The sequence below is a fragment of the Aegilops tauschii genome, chromosome 1, assembly GCF_002575655.3.
Source record: "Aegilops tauschii subsp. strangulata cultivar AL8/78 chromosome 1, Aet v6.0, whole genome shotgun sequence".
Classification (NCBI taxonomy): domain Eukaryota; kingdom Viridiplantae; phylum Streptophyta; class Magnoliopsida; order Poales; family Poaceae; genus Aegilops; species Aegilops tauschii.
Window position 1 is genome coordinate 414,073,092 of NC_053035.3, and position 20,116 is coordinate 414,093,207.

Genomic DNA, 20,116 nt, shown 5'->3' on the forward strand with positions numbered 1-20,116 from the left:
CTCTGAGTATTCATTTTCGGCTGCAACTATTGTTGCGAGAGTCGTCGATGAAGAAGATGATGCCACTTCACCAACCATGGCTTCGCCGCATCTCGACACTGCACCAGGCCCCTCTGCACCACCAAACTCCAACGTCGACCCTGCACCTTCATCTACTCCTGATGGGAACGATGAGATGCTTTATGTCTTCAAACCTTTTTGGTCCTTACTGACAAAAGGGGGAGAAGCATCTGAGTTGATAGTCTTCAAACGGGTCCATATGGGTGGTTGCGATATTTTTTTGCCAAGTGGTTACAACTCTCGTTTTTGATACATTTGGTTCTTTGGGTTGTAACACTTAAACTTAATGGTCGTCTGCTCGTTTTCTGTTACTCTGTGATGCGATGATAAATTTCGCATGAAGTCATCACAGACGTCCATTTTTCATTATGCATGTCATTATCTTCGTTACATCTTTATATGCATGATGAATTGTCTTCATAGGCTGAAGAGGATCTCCACAAGTAAAATCTGTCATGTGCATTTGCATTCAAGAGCAAACTACTTATATGCACATCTTCAGGGGGAGCCTTTTGTTACTTATGAAGACAATGCCTTAAATCCTTAAACTTTCACATACTTTTATCCCCGTTGAAAACTTCAACCAGTTTGTCATCAATCACCAAAAGGGGGAGATTGTAAGTGCATCTAGTGCCACCCCTAGTTGGTTTTGGAGTATTGACGACAAACTTGGTTGAGGGACTAATGTGTTTGTGAGAATTGCAGGATAACACAGGTAGTAGTCCCTCATTGATTCGGTTTTCCTACTAGAGATGACCCCTAAAAATGTGTGAAGACATTGAAGACAATGGTGGTTTATGAAGATATTCACAACGAAGATTATGACTCGAGAAGACATTCACGTGAAGACTATGGAGTGCGAAGACATAGTTGTTTCGTAGTTTCCTTTTCTTCTTTGTTGAGTCATAGGAACCACCGCACTGTTAAGTGGGGTCCAAGTGAACAAAGTCAGAGTGACTAAAGTGATGCTCAACCAAATCCTATGTCTTCGAGCGAAGACAATGAGAGCAAATCTTATCCAGAGCTGGATGAGTCAGCTTTACTTGTAGCCCAAGTCAAGCTGCCGTGTGTGTTTGGAATCTGACCGTTTGACACGTGTCAGTCCCTTAGTGACCCAGGGTCATTTCGGACAAATCAGGTCGGGTTGCCTCCTGGCTATAAATAGCCCACCCCCTACACCATAAATTGGTGGCTGCTCAGAGTTAGTGCACGGCTTTTGTTGTTTGAGAGCAACCCACCTCCGAAGCATTTGAGAGGGAAATCCTTGCGAGAACAAAGCCCCAAAACACCCAGAGCCAAAGAGTGTTAGGCATCACTAAAGTCTTTCTGTCCGCGTGATCTGAAGACTTATTACACTTGAGGACTGTGAATCCTCCAGCCAGTTAGGCGTCGCGTTTTGAGCATCCAAGAGTCATTATGGATCGCCAGTGAACAAAGTCTGTGAAGGTTTGGAAGTCTACCTTGAAGACTTACCAGAGAGATTGGGCGAGGACTAAGTTTCCTTAGCTCAAGGGGAATAAGGTGAAGACGCGGTCTTCTGAGTTGAATCTCAGCCTCCCTAACCAGACGTACAGTTGTCATAGCAACTGGAACTGGTCCAACAAATCCTTGTCCTCACCAAGCAACTTGTTCTATCTCTTACCTCTCCTTACTTACAGTTTGTCTTCGTGAAGTCATTGCCTGCTTGCATGATCTGATTGACTTCACTGTGTGAAGACTGTTGTTGTTTGGCTTCATACTATCTTCCATCCTGATCCATTCTACCTAGCTGCTATTAGTCTTCGTGCTTTCACTTTATTGCTTACTTGACTATGGCTTGTCTAGTGTAGTCTATCTTCCGCTGCATATCAATAGGTTTATTTCTATTGTTTGTCTTCGAAACTCCCATGTTTTGAAGACTTTCATAAAAATCGCTATTCACCCCCCCTCTAGTCGATCACTTGCACTTTCACCCCACACTTGCGAAGGCCTATGCCATTGATCGGTCTAATACCAGCACGAGAGACCTCTGCCTGCCACCGCGGCTAGATCAAACACTAGCTCCTCAAAGTGGGGCTCACCTAGTCCGAGCGATTGGCCTTGCTCATAGGAAATGGCAGGAGGCGGAAGCTGGACTCCGTGCCCGACCGGCGCCGCAAGGTGGAGGTGGTCAAGCGTCTGCGTCTTGCAGAGCCAGTCGAGCCGCTACGCTGTGAGCGCGTAACGACAACCGATCAGAACTGCTGCGATGCTTGTCGGCCCTTTCCATCATCGGAAGGACGATGATGACGACGGAGGTGTCGGCATGCCTACGAGATCACCGTCCGGTAACTTGTGTAGTTTTTTAGTTTAAATTCCATTGCTCTTTGAAGCTTTGTTAATTTTCGTCCCTTTTTAGTTGTAATGTATCCGAATTTAACAAATATCGTCCAGTTTCGTATCAATTTCGTTTCTTTTTTGAAAGACCCGTTTACCATGAAGTGGACATTTAGGGTGTGTTTGGTTCGGGGACCAAGTGTAATGGAATGTAATGGTTCCGTTCCACAGGAATGGAATGGTTCCGTCTTTGTGTTTGGTATGAATAATGAGGTGGAATGGAACGGTTACATGTCAATGTTTGGTTGGTGGAATAGAATCGAATGAAAAATGTTTAAATTTGTGTTTGCTTTTCTGGCAATGTATGCAACATTGATATTATTTTTAGAGGCATTTTATTAAAATTCCGAAAAAACATTTTTATTATCTTTGCATCACCACTTAGTCAATGTACATACACAATCATACATTTTTATTATCTTTGCATCACCAATTATCTTTGCCTGAGCACTGGATCGGGTGCCCCTCTTCCCAGCCTTGGCCGCGCGGCCGCCTGCTCCTCTTCCCGGCCGTGAGCCCCGCATCGCCCTCTGCTACCCCCGCTGCCGCCTGTATTCCCGAACATGGGCTGCGCACCACCACGCCATGGCTGTCGGCTGAGCGCTGGGCACTGGCGCCCGTCTTCCTGGCTGCCGGCACGAATGAGAGAGAGGAGCAGCCGGCGGCGCTGTTGAAGGAGAGGAGCTGCCAGCGGTGCTGCTGAAGGAGAGGACCGGCCGCGCCGCAGATGAAGGAGACGCGCAGCCGCCCGCGCGGATCCAGGAGGAGCGGCCAGCGGCGTGGATTCGGGGAGGAGTGGTTGGCGGCGCGGATCCAGGAGGGAGCCAGGTTCGTGCGACAGAAGGAGATGCGAGAGGCTTCGTGCGAGGGAGACGGGTGAGCGGTTCCGCGTGGTCCGCTCGATTTGGAGGAACCGCGCGAAACGGCATAAACAGGGAATATACCGTTCCTGGAATCAAGTGGTTCTCGTTCGTTTCACTATCCAAACGCATGAATGGGCCTCGAGGATGGAACCGACCCGTGCCGTTCCATTTCGTGACAGAAACTAAACACACCCTTAAAGTCGCTCCGGTTGCGTTTTGGTGATCCGCTTTAGAGTTGCCCTTAACTTCGTTCCTTACGCCGGCCGCACTCCTGTTGCTGCTCCCCGCCGCCGTCACTTGGTCAGGTTCCCCCCCTCAGGACATTCTGCTAGAACCCCCCCCCCCCCCCCCCCCCCCCCCCCCCTGCATCTCCCGCGCCTCTCCCCTTCCCGTGGGCAGGACGGCGAGTGACCGCCGCCGTGCGCGCGCGGGGCGAGGCGGGGCTGGCTTGCTTCTGGATCCCTGCCATTCGGTCTCGCGGTCGGCTTTGGAATCCCAGTAGATTCGATTTTGGCGGCAGCGCTTCCGTGCCGCTGGTTGGATGTTGGGACGAACCAGCCTGAATTGGGGCCTGGGGAATCTGAGCTGCCGACTGCCTCTGCCCTTTCGAATCTTTTTCAGCAACCTGACGGACAGTGTGGTGTTAGACTATTCTTGCGATTGCTTTGATTCCGAATTTCCGAGTAAGTAGGTTTTCTCAGCTTTGTCTGCGTGGCAGCTGTGAATGGGAGCTCCTGAGCTTGATTCAAGCTCGCCCGCATGCCGCACACGAGCTTGGGCATTGTCCTGTTCTCGTTGCAGTAAATTCCTCCGAAGTACTCCCTCCGTTCCAAAATAGATGACCCAATTTGTATAAAATTGGGTCATCTATTTTGGAACAGAGGGAGTAGATAGCTGGAACAATATTTCTCATGTAAATGTATAGTCCAACTCGTCGACCAGCATTTTGTCCTCTGTTTTGGCATTACTGTAACCATGAGTCTGACAGACTCAGGTTCATAGTTGAGGACAGGATACGAAACGGGGGTAGATGCAGATTTCGGATAATTGTGCAGAAATATTGTTAGCTTGTACAAGGAGATAAGATTGACAACAAACTAGCCATATCATGTGATGCTACTATTTTCACTGGGATTTTCTTCCCTTTTCTATTTGAAATGTTGCATTATCATATCTCATCGTAGAAATATGCCACAACTAGACAAACTAAGCATCGAACCTATACACAATATTTCGTTTCCAGTTAGCATGTAGATTATTTAATTTACCATGTTGTACACAAATGAAAACCATATAGGTAAGAACCTAATATTCCAACTACAACTAGCCTTATACATATTGATTGTCATACTTTTGCTGTGGGCCTACTCAAAATTGATGCTTGTGGAAGATGGAACAACTGGCTGTGAACTAATAAATTTAGAAAGCATTTCCTCACTTTTATTTATGCAGCTCAATCAGTAGGATAACCATGGTGATTTGCGATTGCCTATGGCTGGGTATGATCTGATAGTAAGTTGGCATAGCTTTGGTCCCTTCATAACATTCATAGTTTGGTTAATGTGTCTAATGACGATCAGAGGGAAGGAAGATGAGCGTGTGCAACATGATTTGTTATGATTGTACAGGAAGGCCCCCCACCATAGGAAGTTGCCAATCAATGTGGAATTTTTAGCTCTTCTCCGTTTTTCTTGTTTAATACAGTGAAATTTACCACCACTATCATTAATGTGAGTCCTCCATTCACACCTCTGTTCTTTACCAAACCTGGTCAAATACAAAGAACCAGACCCTTGCTTGAAGTGGTCTGCTTTCTTACTTGTTGTCCCCTGGAGAATTTTCCTTGTTTTATTCCCAGAAATCTATTATAGGAAGTAAGCCACCAGCTGGAAGCCTGCATCTCATGCTAAACCAAAAGATGATATTGGTTCGAAGTTTATGATTCATGGTGTCGGGTCGAGTTTCCTTAGCCCGGATTATTCGGTGACTAGTTATAACTAATGGCCCCAAGTCGCCTCAACTAGTCAGGGGGATTTACAGAGAGGGTGAGAGGATGTTGAGGGTAAAGTTGTTGTTGTGGAGGACCTTGAATGTGATGTCAAGGTGGCGGTAGGTTCTGAGGCAAGGTCCTGGTGGCTGAAGCTGGGGTACGGTAGATTGCGGTTGATAAGGGAGGACATATTTGGCCCATGAAGGCCCATTTGAAAACCCTAGCTTTCTTGATGTATCTAACCGTCCATACTTATCCGAGCCATCTGTACCATCCATCAAGAATAGAAGAGTGGTAACTGCCCAGCAGTGCGTGGCCAGCACCATACATAGCCGCCGCCAGTGCAGATCCCTTCTCTCTTCGCATACCTTCTTCCCTCTTACAACAACTAGCGGCGGGGTTGATCAATAGCTGGCGGTGGCACGGTGGTTGATTCCTCATGGAAGACCTCGACAACTGCCCAAACCAGCACGCAAGCGTCTAGTGGGGGGTGAGTTGCACAACTTGCCCTGCTAGTTGAGTCACTTTTGCAAGGCTTCATCGCTGGTCCGGCAAGGCGATTAGCCCGTGTCTAATCGGTGATTAGTCGGCAACTCAAAAACCTTGTATTGATTTCATACCACACTGTTGTTTTCATGTCTAGATTTATTAGAGGTCCACAAATACGAGGGCCATCTGAGGCAGTCCTAGTCTTTGGCGTGTTGCAAGTTTTAGTCATGCCTTGTTTTTTTGTTCAGTATTGATATATTGTTTCTTTCATTCAGTACTTTCTTTGTCTAATATTTTTTGTAATTTTATAGAACCTTATGTTTCCTTTTAGATATAAGCTAGTAACTTGCTTGTAGGTGTAAACATGGAAACAATCATGCTTTATCCTTGGTATCAATCTTCCTTCTTTAGTGCTTGGCAATTTAGGTCTCAGAATGCTAATTGTATGTTCTAAAATACCAAGCCGGTCCTGGAAGTTGCACACAACCTCATTTGTTTTCTAGATTGGTTATCATGTTTTTCCTACTCTCCTTATTGTGTCATCTTGTTCACAGTATTTTCTCCAGTTGCCAGCTGCTTCTTCCTCCAGTACGAGTAGTAGCTGTAGCAGCAGTCATCTCTTCACAGGAAAAAAGCCCAGCAAGGTGTGATTAGTCTGCACAGTATAGCTTCCAACTCCCCACTTCTCAGAGCAGGTTTGCCATGTCTTCCCCCATCGCTTGTGTCGGTGAGCCGTCGGGATCCGCCTCTGCCATCGTCGCCACCTCGGCGAGAGGATATCATACCCTCAAGATCGACGGTTACTGGTGCGCCAAGGCGACCCCCACGGGTGAGTTCCTCCAATCCAGTCAATTCTTCGTCGGCGGCCATTGCTGGCGCATCTACTATTTCCCCAATGGCAAGGACTCCGAAACAGCAGATTATATTTCCTTTTACCTCAAGCTCGATGAAATTGCAACCGAGGATGTGAAGACGATGTTCACTATTAATTTCGCCAAGGTGGCTGAGAAGCGACTGTCATGGCCGTGGGCATCCACAACTAGATATGTTTTTGGTGGTAAGCAAATGTGGGGCTATCCAAAGTTCATCAAGAGGGAGGATTTGGAGAAGTCGGAGCATCTCAAGGACGATTCTTTCACAATCAGGTGTGACATTGCCGTCATCCATGACATCTGCACCAAACAGACCAGCGCTCCAAAGTTTGTCTTTGTGCCCCCACCCGAGCTGAATCAGCACCTCGGTGATCTCCTCAAGACTGAGAAGGGCGCTGACGTTGTGTTTGAGGTAGGCGGTGAGAGGATTGCTGCACACCGGTGTGTGCCCGCGTCGCGATCTCCAGTCTTCAGCGCGGAGCTCTTTGGCGTGATGAAGGAGGGCGACACAGCCAGTGTCATACACATAGATGACTTGGAGGCACAGGTTTTCAAGGAGTTGCTCTACTTCGCCTACACTGACTCATTGCGAGAGGCAAAAGAAGAAGAGGAAGATATCATGTGTCAGCATCTGCTCGTTGCGGCGGACAGGTATAACATGGAGAGGCTAAAGCTTATTTGTGAGGAAAAATTATGCAAGTACATTGATGCAGGCTCTGTTCCGACCATTCTAGCACTTGCTGAGCAGTACCACTACAATGGGTTGAAGAAGGCATGCTTTGATTTTCTCAGCTGCCCGGCACATCGGAGGGCAGTCGTGGCCACTGAGGGCTTCCAAAATTTGTGTAAGAGCTTCCCTTCTCTTGTGATGGAGCTGATTGCCATGCCCTCGCCACCTTAGCTGAGTGTTGCCCCGTATTTTAGCAATGGTAGTTCATGGTTTCTAGATGGTTGATATCAACTAGATCTCTTGTTTACCAATGTGTACTGGTATGTGGACTTTGTGACTTATGTTATCAGGCAGTTATCTTGTCATGTGACTGTATTAAGTAATCATGAATGACTCTGTTATCAGGTTTGCTTTATGGATTCAAACCCCCAAGACATGATTGCTCTGTCAGCATTTTGTTTTCTTACAATGCTTTGGACGATTAACGCATATCACTTATGCTTTTCTTTCCTTGTCCTGAGATGTGAAAAAAGTTTTAACCCTGTTTTGATGTTTGCCGACTGCATCTCTACTTCTCTGCCTGTTACTCCAAGAATACTCTGTCATTTCTCGCGAAAAAAGAACAGATATCGTTTGCTAGTACATAGCTTGATGTTAATTCATGATCTCTTGAGAAACCAAAAATACTTTCCATGTTGCCATCTCCTTATGCACAAAACAAAAGCCAAAAATATTTTTCTTGTAAATTCATTATCACTATGTTTTTGTGTTAGTAGTCCATTACCTTTCTGTAGGGCCTACCAAGCAATCAGGAATGGCTTTTGTAATCAGGTTGCTTACTGATTAAACTCCGGACATGCATGATAGTCCTTTGGTCATTCTGTTTTCTTAGAATACTTTGGACATGCGGGGCCTAAATTCATGCACGCTCAAGATCTCAAACAAGGCGACCCGATATCTCCCCTGCTCTTTGTTATCGCCATGGATATCCTGACATCAATCGTCTCAAAAGCCCAGGAGGTGAGCGTCCTTAGTAAGATGCCAGGCTGCTCCCCGATGCAAAGGATTTCGATATACGCTGATGACGTGGTGCTGTTCATCCGGCCCTCCTTGCCTGACCTCCGGTTCGTCCAAGCGGCCATGCTCATATTTGGAAGAGCATCAGGGCTACAAATAAACTTTGCCAAATCTGCTGCGATTATGATCCGAGAAGAAGATGGAGACAAGGAACTTGTAGCAGCAGCATTACCATGGAAGATGGACAAATTCCCATGCAAATACCTCGGGCTGTAGCTACCAATTTGGCAGTTGACTCGAGCTCAGTGGCAGCCGATCGTGGACAATGTGTTGAACTTCCTCCCTGGTTGGCAAAGAGGGCTCATCACTCGCGCGGGCAGGTTGGTACTTGTTCATGATGTGGTGATGGCGAGGCCGACACATCATCTACTGGTGGCAGATGCCCCAAAATGGGCTGTCGAGTGCGTGGACAAGAGATGTCGGGCCTTTTTCTGGGAAGGAACAGAGCAGATTCATGGAGGGAAGTGCCTGGTCTCATGGCAAAGGGTCTGTAGACCTAAAGAGCTAGGCGGCCTCGGCATCATGGACCTGAAGAGACATGGCCTGGCTCTGAGATTGCGCTGGGAGTGGCTGCGGTGCACCGATCCAACCAGACCCTGGCACGGTCTACCGATGACAAGTGACCCGCAAGTTCAGATGGCATTCAACAGTCTGGTCCACTGGCGATTGGGCTCAGGCGACAAGGTGTTATTTTGGAAGGATAGATGGATTGATGGTGCCTCGATCGATGACATTGCCCCGGATATCAAGGCACTAATCCGCGCCCAAACTGCTAACAAGAGATCGGTGAAGGAAGGGTTGCTGAACCATAGATGGGCATCGGATATCACAGGAGAGTTGTCCACTGATGGCCTAATCCAACTGATCCGGCTATGGGAGATCATGTTGAACACTCAGCTGGATCCTAACCAGCAAGACGAGGCGATTTGGCCATGGAATGAACGTGGCGTTTACACATCTAAATCGGCTTACAAGATGCTCCTCATGGGTGCAATCAAGGCCGCCTATGCAAGCTGGATATGGAAGTGTTGGGCTCCTCTACCCATCAAAATTTTCATGTGGCTCGCAATCCAATATCACATTTGGACGTCTGACCGGAGGCTGAGACATGGTCTGCAAGAAGAAACATCGTCTTGCTTTCTTTGTGACCAAGAGGAGGACAACGTAGACCGCATAATGCTTCAGTGTGCCTACTCCAAGCAAGTGTGATTCATGACTTTTTCCAGGAGCAGGATAGATCCACTACTCATACCCGAGGGAAATGTTGCTTTGGAGCATTGGTGGGGTACTACTCGCAAGCACATTCACAAAACACACTGCGATGCTTTTGACTCGCTGGTGAGCTTGGTATGCTGGAGCCTCTGGAAACAAAGAAACAACTGCGTGTTTCGAGATAATTCCAGTTGGATGAATGCTACGGATCTAGTCATGAAGATCTTTGAGGAGCTACATTTGTGGACCCTAGCAGGAGGTAGAGGAGTCAGCGTGTGGTGTGAGTAGTAGAGTGAGATAGTTGGAGTAGGAGTGGAGTGTTATTAAGCCTTAGCTGACCTGTGGCTTGGAGGCATCAAATTCTTGTAAATACGCTTTCTATCTTCTATAAAGCTACGGTACACATTTTGCGTACTCTCGAAAAAAAAGAATACTTTGGACAGTAATGCGAGGCGCTTGCACTCTTCTTTCCTTAGAAGATGTAAAAAACAAATTCGATCTCTGGTTTGATGGTTGGCAAATGCATTATACTTCTCTGCCTGTTATTCCAAGAATCACCTTGTGATCTCACCAAAAACAGATATAGTTTGTTATCACATAGCTTGATATTTACCCACACCCCATGTAAGAAGTCAAACTCAGGTTCTTCATCTTTCCAAACTTTAAAGGAAACATAATCACCCTTCTTCTTCAGATTTATGGAGGGGTACTCCACCAATTTCTCAAACTTCTTGTTGGGAGGGAATCTGACCAAGAACTGACCACATAGCAGAGAAGTCTCGTTTCATTCTTGAACAGATACTTCACCCTCGGTTTGGGCGTGGTGGAGAGCGCCTGGGATGTTCCAACTGGAAATGCTTGCCCCTTGACGGTGATCAATGATGGATTATGGATGGGCTTAGGCCCATATAAGACAATAATCCCTAGTTAATCTCTAAGGCCCATGCATGTGTACGGCAAGTGGTGGGAAGTGTGGGAAGTTTAGTACCTTACTGCTACAGTAAGAAGAATGAGACCTCTTTATAAGGGTTGCTCCATCACTTGCTATTGGGAGCTTGAGAATAGGAGCAGTACACGCGCGCGCGGGTTGCGGGAATAAGCCGAGCCGAAGCTTATTTTTGCCGGTCAAGAATGGTTAATTAATCCACTGTCCGAGACGTTGGACCGTGGGCTGTTCGCGGACTCGGTCGTGGGCCTGGACCTAAGAAGGCGCTGGCCAGTGGAGTGAACCCTAATTCAGTTCAGTCACTCCCTCTCGTACAACCCTAGCCGTCATCTACTGTTCCTCTCGTTTTTGGGGAGCGTCTCGACGCGACTGCTCCCGATCCGTCCCCTTCACCGACCGCCTCTGCTTCCACTACTTCCCCTGCATCGACTCCATGGCTGACGTAGAAGCCACCAAGAAGAAGGCATCAGCCGATGCCGAGGCTGCTACTGCCGCCGCCGCGTTGGCCTGGCCAACCGGAGGGTATGACTCATTCATCCCCTATTTGCTCGTTCATGTGCTAACCGTATATATGCTGTTCATAGATGTTTCGCTTCTATGTACTGTACGTGCTCACATGCTTAGGTACCGGTATGAGATGCATACCGTATTTGCCATGCTTACTGTTTACTCGTGGATTAGATTAGTCGGAAAAGTGCTAACATTTCCAACAATCCAAAAACCTTATTTAGGCACTTTTCGACTCATGGCTTCGCCGCTACTCTGAAACCGGAAAAGTTTACTGGAACACATTTTAAGCGTTGGCAGACGAGGGCTACCTTGTGGCTCACAGCAATGAACGTGTCCTGGGTTGGTGGTGTGTCTCCCACGGTAACGATTGCTCCTGAACAGGAGAATGCGTTTAGGAAGGCAACCACCATCTTTGTGGGAGCCGTTCTTACTGTGATCAGAGACAAGCTAGTCGACGCATATCTCCATATGCGCGTTGCCAAGAATTTGTGGGATGCGCTCGAAGCTAAGTTCGGCGCAACCGATGCTGGAAGCGAGTTGTATGCTATGGAGCAGTTCCATGATTACAAAATGGTTGATAATCGTTCTGTATTGGACCAGGCCCATGAGATACAATGCATCGCTAAGGAGCTGGAGCTCCTGAAGTGTGAGTTACCGGACAAGTTTGTCGCGGGCTGCATTATTGCAAAACTCCATCCTGGATGGAGGAACTTTGCTACTTCTCTCAAGCACTTGAGACGTGAATTCTCTGTTGAGGATGTCATCAGTCATCTAAGTGTTGAGCAGAACTCGAGAGCAAAGGACTCACACGTGAAAGGGGCAGAGGGTTCTTCTAGCGCCAATGTGGTGCAGAAGAACTTCCACAAGTTCAAGGGAAAGAACTCTGTCCAGCAGAATACTACCTTCAAGAAGAAGGGTAAGAAGAAAGATAAGACGAGAGATGGCTGCTTCACTTGTGGTTCAGAGGAACATTGAGCAAACAAGTGCCCAAACAAGTATAAGAAGTCAGGACAAGATGCCAAGTCAGTCAATGTCACTTTGAGCAACAATGATGGGGCATCTGGGTATGGTAATCTGTTTACCGTACTTTCAGTTTGTCAGTCCACCGATTGGTGGGTTGACACTGGGGCCAATATTCATGTGTGTGCTGATGTGTCTTTGTTTTCTTCTTACCAAGTCACACGAGATTGTTCCGTCCTGATGGGGAACGACTGGCATGCTTCTGTTCATGGTGTTGGCATGGTAGATCTGAAGTTTACTTCGGGAAAGATCGTGCAACTGAAGAACGTGCAGCATGTCCCCGCCATCAAGAAGAATCTCGTTAGTGGCTCCCTTCTATGTAAAGAAGGGTTTAAGTTAGTATTTGAGTCTAACAAAGTATTCATATCTCCGTATGGACTATTTGTTGGAAAAGGATATGATTGTGGTGGTTTGTTCCGCCTTTCCCTGGAGGATTTTATAATAAAGCCGTGAACCAAATTTATTCTAATGTGAACAAATGTGAGGTTTGGCATTCACGTATTTGTCAAATAAATTTCGGTTGTATGACGCGGCTAGCTAAGATGAATCTAATTCCGAGTTTCACTTTAGCCAAAGGCTCTAAGTGCCATGCGTGTGTGCAAGCAAAGCAACCTCGTAAGCCTCACAAGCCTGCGAAGAGAGACACCTGACACCACTAGAGCTCATACATTCAGATCTCTGTGAGATGAACGGTGTGTTGACTAAAGGTGGAAAGAAATACTTCATGACTCTGATTGATGATTCCACTAGATTCTGTTATGTGTATTTGTTAAATACTCCCTCCGTCCTTTAAAGAGTGTACTTCCAACTTTGTTGGAAAGTCAAACTTTTTTATGTTTGACCGTATTTATACAATAATACACCAACATTTATGACATCAAATTAGTAGCATTAGATTCATGATAACATATATTTTCATCATATACCTATTTGGTTTCACAAGCATTGATATATTTTTGCACAAACTCGGTCAAAGTTTGAGATAGTTTGACCCTCCAACAAAGTTGGAAGTACACTCTTTCAAGGACGGAGGGAGTACAAAGGATGAGGCTCTACACTACTTTAAAATCTATAAGGCTGAAGTTGAGAACCAACTTGAGAAGAAAATAAAACGAGTCTGGTCTGATCGTGGTGGAGAGTACTTTTCTAGTGAGTTTGAGTTATTTTGTGCGGAACATAGTATTATTCATGAGAGGCGCCCCCCTATTCACCCCAGTCAAACGGGGTTGCCGAACGGAAAAACTGTGCTCTAACAGATTTGGCTAACACCATGTTAGATACATCGGGTTTATCCAAGGCATGGTGGGGGGAGACTGTATTGACATCATGTCATGTCCTGAATAAAGTTCCCGCAAAGGATAATGAGACTACTCCCTATGAGCAATGGGAAAAGAAAAGAACTACACTCTCCTACTTACGCACTTGGGGCTGTTTGGCGAAAGTCAATGTGCCGATCCCCAAAAAGCGTAAGCTTGGACCAAAGACCGTGGACTGCGTTAATTTGGGCTACGCTAAGAATAGCGTTGGCTATAGATTTCTAGTAGTGAAATCTGAGGTACATGACCAGAAGGTTGGTACAATTATAGAGTCTAAGGATGCTACATTCTTTGAGGATATTTTCCCCATGAGAGATATGCAAAGCACTTCTAGACTGGAATCTGATGAGACTCCTGAACCTGCCATTCCGATGGAATACTATGAACACAAAAGTGACGGAAGTTCCACGGAGGATGATGAGGGAGCTCCTATTAGGAGCAAAAGACAAAGGACTACAAAGTCTTTTGGTGATGATTTCCTCGTGTACCTCGTGGATAATGACACTCCTAGTTCCATTTCAGAAGCTTATGCCTCTTCGGATGCTGACTACTGGAAGGATGCGGTCCATAGCGAGATGGATTCCATCATGGCTAACGGGACATGGGAGATCACTGATCGTCCCTATGCTTGCCAACCATTGGGATGTAAGTGGGTGTTCAAGAGGAAGCTTAGGCCCGATGGTACTGTTGGGAAGTACAAGGCTAGGCTTGTGGCCAAGGGTTATACCCAAAAGGAAGAAGAGGATTTCTTCGACACTTACTCACCTGTGGCTAGGCTGATAACCATTCGAGTGTTACTCGCGGCTGTCTCGCATGGTCTTCTTGTTCATCAGATGGACGTTAAGACGACTTTCCTTAACGGAGAGCTAGACGAGGAAATTTACATGCAACAGCCAGATGGCTTTGTAGTAAATGGTCAGGAAAGAAATGTGTGTAAGCTAGTGAAATCTTTGTATGGCCTGAAACAAGTGCCTAAGCAATGGCATGAGAAGTTTAATACAACTTTGACATCTGCTGGCTTTGTTGTTAACGAAGCTGACAAATGTGTATATTATGGCTATGGTGGGGGCGAAGGAGTTATACTGTGTCTGTATGTCGATGACATACTGATATTTGGGACCCACCTCAAAGTCATTGAGGAGGTTAAGGCTTTTCTATCTCATAACTTTGAGATGAAAGACCTGGGCGTGGCTGATGTTATCTTGAACATCAAGCTACTGAGAAATACCGAGGGTGGAATTACACTTTTGCAATTCCACTATGTTGAGAAGATTTTGAGCCGTTTTGGATATTCGGACTGCAAACCTTCTGCAACACCATATGATCCTAGCGTGCGGATTCGAAAGTTCGAAGGCACGACTGTAGATCAATTGAGATATTCGCAAGTGGTTGGTTCACTGATGTACCTAGTGAAGGAAATATGCCCTAGAGGCAATAATAAAGTTGTTATTTATATTTCCTTATATCATGATAAATGTTTATTATTCATGCTAGAATTGTATTAACCGGAAACTTAGTACATGTGTGAATAGGTAGACAATACCGGGTGTCCCTAGTATGCCTCTACTAGACTAGCTCGTTAATCAAAGATGGTTAAGTTTCCTAACCATAGACATGTGTTGTCATTTGATGAACGGTATCACATCATTAGAGAATGATGTGATGGACAAGACCCATCTGTTAGCTTAGCATAATGATCGTTTAGTTTTATTGCTATTGCTTTCTTCATGACTTATACATATTCCTCTAACTATGAGATTATGCAACTCCCGAATACCGGAGGAACACTTTGTGCGCTATCAAAGGTCACAACGTAACTGGGTGATTATAAAGATGCTCTACAGGTGTCCCCGAAGGTGTTTGTTGAGTTGGCATAGATCAAGATTAGGACTTGTCACTCCGTATATCAGAGAGGTATCTTTGGGCCCTCTCGGTAATGCACATCACTATAAAACTTGCAAGCAATGTGACTAATGAGTTAGTCACGGGATGATGCATTACGGAACGAGTAATGAGACTTGCCGGTAACGAGATTGAACTAGGTATGATGATACCGACGATCGAATCTCGGGCAAGTAACATACCGATGACAAAGGGAATAACGTTTGTTGTTATGCGGTTTGAACAATAAAGATCTTCGTAGAATATATGTAGGAGCCAATATGAGCATCCAGGTTCTGCTATTGGTTATTGACCGGAGATGTGTCTCGGTCATGTATACATAGTTCTCGAACCCGTAGGGTCCGCACGCTTAACGTTCGATGACGATTTGTATTATGGGTTATGTGTTTTGGTGACCGAAGTTTGTTCGGAGTCTCGGATGATATCACAGACATGAGGAGTCTCGAAATGGTCGAGAAGTAAAGATTGATATATTGGAAGGTTATATACGGACACCGGAATGGTTCCGATAAGGTTTGGGGATTTATCGGAGTACCGGGAGGCTACCGGAACCCCCTGGGAAAGTTAATGGGCCTATTGGGCCATAGTGGAGGAGAGGAGGTAGGCCATGGGAGGTGGCGCGCGCCCCCCTTGCCCAACCCGAATTGGACAAGGGGAGGGGGCGCGGCCCCCCTCTTTCCTTCTCTCTCTCCTTCCTTTCCCCTTTCCCCCTCTCCGTTGGAAGGAAAACGGGGGCTGAATCGTACTAGGAACAGAGTCCTAGTAGGACTCCACCTATTGGCGCGCCCCCCTTAGGCCGGCCTCCTCCTCCTCCCCTCCTTTATATACGTGGGCAGGGCGCACCCCAAAGACACAACAGTTGTTTCTTAGCCGTGTGCGGTGCCCCTCTCCACAGTCTACTCCTCCGGTCATAGCGTCGTAGTGCTTAGGCAAAGCCCTGGACAGATCACATCACCATCACCGTCGCCACGCCGTCGTGCTGACGGAACTCTCCCTTGACCCTCTACTGGATCAAGAGCTCGAGGGACGTCATCGAGCTGAACGGGTGCTGAACACGGAGGTGCCGTACGTTCGGTATTTGGATCGGTTGGATCGTGAAGACGTTCGACTACATCAACCGCGTTAACATAACGCTTCCGCTTTAGGTCTACGAGGGTACATGGACACACTCTCCCCGTCTCGTTGCTATGCATCTCCTAGATAGATCTTGCGTGATCGTAGGAAATTTTTTGAAATTGCATGCTACGTTCCCCAACACCTAGCTTGTGCTAGTCGTCCTGACATCTCATTTAATGTGTGCAAACTGAGCCAGTTTGTTTCCAATCTAGGAGATGTGCATGGGCATGCTCTTGAGCGAGTGATGCGTTACTTGCAAGGTACTGTGAACTACGGAATGCACTATTCTGGGTACCCGACGGTACTTGAGGGGTTTAGTGATTCGAATTGGATATCTGATGCTGATGAGATAAAAGACACAAGTGGATATGTCTTCACACTTGGTGGTGGTGCTGTTTCCTGGAAGTCTTGCAAGCAGACGATCTTAACAAGATCGACTATGGAAGCAGAACTCACAGCATTAGACACATCATGCGTCGAAGCAGAATGGCTTCGAGAGCTTTTGATGGATTTGCCAGTGGTTGATAAGCCAGTCCCGGCTGTCCTTATGAAATGTGACAATCAAACTGTGATTGCCAAGGCTAAGAGTTCAAAGGACAATATGAAATCCACTAAGCACATAAGAAGAAGATTGAAATCTGTCAGAAAATCAAGAAACTCTGGAGTGATAGCGTTGGATTATATCCAGACTACTAAAAATCTGGCAAACCCTTTTACGAAAGGGCTATCATGGATTGTGATAGAAAATGCATCGAGTGAGATGGGTATGAGACCCACGTAAGTTGCCATGGGGGTAACCCAACCTATGTGATCGGAGATCCCATTAATTAGGAACTGGGAAAACAATCCAGCGGTCAACTGAGGAGAGTATCCTTAATTAACCCACTCCCTTGGAGATCATAATACTCTCAATTCTATAAGGCAGGCTGACTTTTGTCTTAATGTGTTCCAAAGCTTATGAAAGCAAGATGCTAACCTATAGAGCATTCTTTGGAGGAACATGCCTATGTGAGCCAGACTGCTGGTCACAGTCTGTGAGATTGGGTGATCTCTAGGAAGCTCATGAGAAGGTACAGAGTATGACTAATAAGCTCCACCCGTAGGGTTTAGCCTTCGGCAGCCACGTATCAGCTGACAATAGGGGAAACTTCTGCACGCCAAACTGACAATTCAAGGCCTAGTACATTGTTCAGTTGTGAAGAAATCTAATCCTATTGCTCTAGGTGGAAGTTCAACTTAAAAGTCTTCACTGAAAATTCTGATATATCAAACATTGTTTTGGAACATTTGACAAACTTATGTGCCTCGAGATCTGGTGGGGGATTGATGGATTATGGATGGGCTTAGGCCCATATAAGAGAATAATCCCTAGTTAATCTCTAAGGCCCATGCATGTGTACGGCAAGTGGTGGGAAGTGTGGGAAGTTTAGTACCATACTGCTACAGTAAGAAGAATGAGACCTCTTTATAAGGGCTGCTCCATCACTTGCTATTGGGAGCTTGGGAATAGGAGCAGTACACGGGCGCTCCTCCTCCTCCGCCGCTAGCCTCGCCATGCCTCGCCTCGTCACAACGCGCGTGCGCCGCGGGTTGCTGGAATGAGCCGAGCCGAAGCTTATTTTTGCCGGTCAAGAATGGTTAATTAATCTCATATTAATTAATGAGTCGCTTACGGAAGTGCCAGCGCCCGAGACGTTGGACCGTGGGCTATTCGTGGACTCGGTCGTGGGCCTGAGCCCAGGCCCATCTACCCGACGACTTATATAAGAAGGCGCTGGCCAGTGGAGTGAACCCTAACTCAGTTCACTCACTCCTTCTCGTACAACCCTAGCTGTCATCTACTGTTCCTCTCTCCGTGCTGCTTCTGGCGATCCCATCCCGACGACCGCGTGCACGGTTGGTCGGGAGAGCAGGTGCCTCCGGAACCCTGTCGGTCGAGATCCTGCCCGGGAGAACGACAATAAGGTTTTTGGGGAGCATCTCGACGCGACTTCTCCCGATCCGCCCCCTTCACCGACCGCCTCTGCTTTCCACTACTTCCCCCGCATCGACTCCATGGCTGATGTAGAAGCTGCCAAGAAGAAGGGCTCGGCCGATGCCGAGGCTGCTGTTGCCGCCGCCGCGTTGGCCTGGCCAACTGGAGGGTATGACTTGTTCATCCCCTATTTGCTCGTTCATGTGCTAGCCGTATATATACTATTCATAGATGTTTCGGTTCTATGTACTGTACGTGCTCACACGCTGAGGTATCGGTGTGAGATGCATACCGTATTTGCCATGCTTACTGTTTACTCGTGGATTAGATTAGTCGGAAAAGTGCTAACATTTCCAACAATCAATCTGAAGCTTGAGGGTCAAGAAGGCACTGCAAGCCTGGAGCAGAAACCACATCGGAGATATATTCAGAAGCATCTTATGTTGGTTAATGAAATCATTCTCCAACTTGACACGGCTCAAGACTTTAGGCCGTTAACGATAGAGGAGGCTGACCTGCGATCCAAACTCAAATCTAGGACTCTGGGCCTCGCAGTCCTCCTCAAAATCAAGCTCAAACAAAGAAGCCGTGTCACTTGGCTTAAAAATTAGCTCCACCTCCTCTCCATCAGTAGTAACAGAATGTGTCGAGATGAAACCTGCCATATTATCTCACTGGGCACTGCGCACTGGGAAATGTGACCATCTCTCCATCACATGATCAACCAGGATGCCGACATGTGGGTCCGTCTTCACCAACCTACTCGTCATAGTACCAGATCCCTCCATCTTGACTCTAATCGGCGATCTCCATGTTGTCGTATCGGCTTGTCTTAGAGATCCTTAGCTTCCCACCAACCAGGTTCTACGAGTGGTTTCTCTTGCAGCTCCATGATCCTGCGCAAGAGCGTGTTCTTCGGTGGTGATGGTGGTGGAGGAGAGGCGATCTTTTAGCTCATTGATGTTGCACTCTATCTTCAGAGCATGAATTTTAGCCATAGATGCTGTAGCATGGTGCCACCGAGATCTCTCGCGAACCACTGTGACAATGTTTGTCCTCTCCCGCATCTCAAGACCTCAAGACGAGCAATCATCAATGCCAAATTCTCTATTGAACTCTGCTCCATGGCCCACTTTAGTCACTACCCAATCGCATGCGCTTCCCTCGTTGTGATATCTACCCCTCACAAGTGGGTAGGAGCACCTGAACTTGGGTTGCCCCGTGAAACGTGCCTAATGAGCATGCATGTCTTCCTTAGAATCCTCGTGGATCTACGCTTCCTATTGCCGTAGATCTCTGGGACCAGTAGACTGGATTGTGACGTGGGAGGTGCCCCTTGCCGCCCTGATTTCATCGTGCTTCCACCAGGATTGGATGACCCCGCCTCTTCCTTGATTTTTTTAAAATGGAGGAGGACCCATCTGGACGATGCATGTAGCCACTTTATTAATTATTCACATAAGACCTTACAAAGTCATATAACAGTAAGACTAAAGCCACCTTCTAGGCAACATTTGTCGCTACTCCTATCCAGTTGATCTAGGGTTGCTGATAGTTTGGGCCTAATACCAAACAGATCTCGCAGCCAAACCTAACATCTAAGACCCGAGATCCCAACGAGGACGCCTGCCGGGTATGGGGCACCTACCAGTCCGGCGCACTCCTCAACCAGGACGCCTGCCGGGTATGAGGCCGCCCCAGCCACCTGCCACCAATCCATCTTCAGTGATGTACTGCTGCATC

General features: G+C 46.9%; 1 protein-coding gene across 2 annotated transcripts; it reads left to right on the top strand.

Moving 5' to 3' along the window:
• Positions 1-3,642: 3,642 nt before the first annotated feature.
• Positions 3,643-7,714, top strand: LOC109747492 (BTB/POZ and MATH domain-containing protein 1). Of its 2 annotated transcripts, none has more exons than XM_020306545.4 (2): positions 3,643-5,758; positions 6,312-7,714. In XM_020306545.4, the coding sequence occupies exon 2, from the start codon at positions 6,460-6,462 to the stop codon at positions 7,528-7,530; it is 1,071 nt and encodes a 356-aa protein (XP_020162134.1). In that variant the 5' UTR covers positions 3,643-5,758; positions 6,312-6,459; the 3' UTR covers positions 7,531-7,714. The 2 variants fall into 2 exon arrangements, with proteins under 2 accessions (XP_020162134.1, XP_040244297.1); XM_040388363.3 differs by having other exon boundaries at positions 6,324-7,714.
• Positions 7,715-20,116: the final 12,402 nt, after the last annotated feature.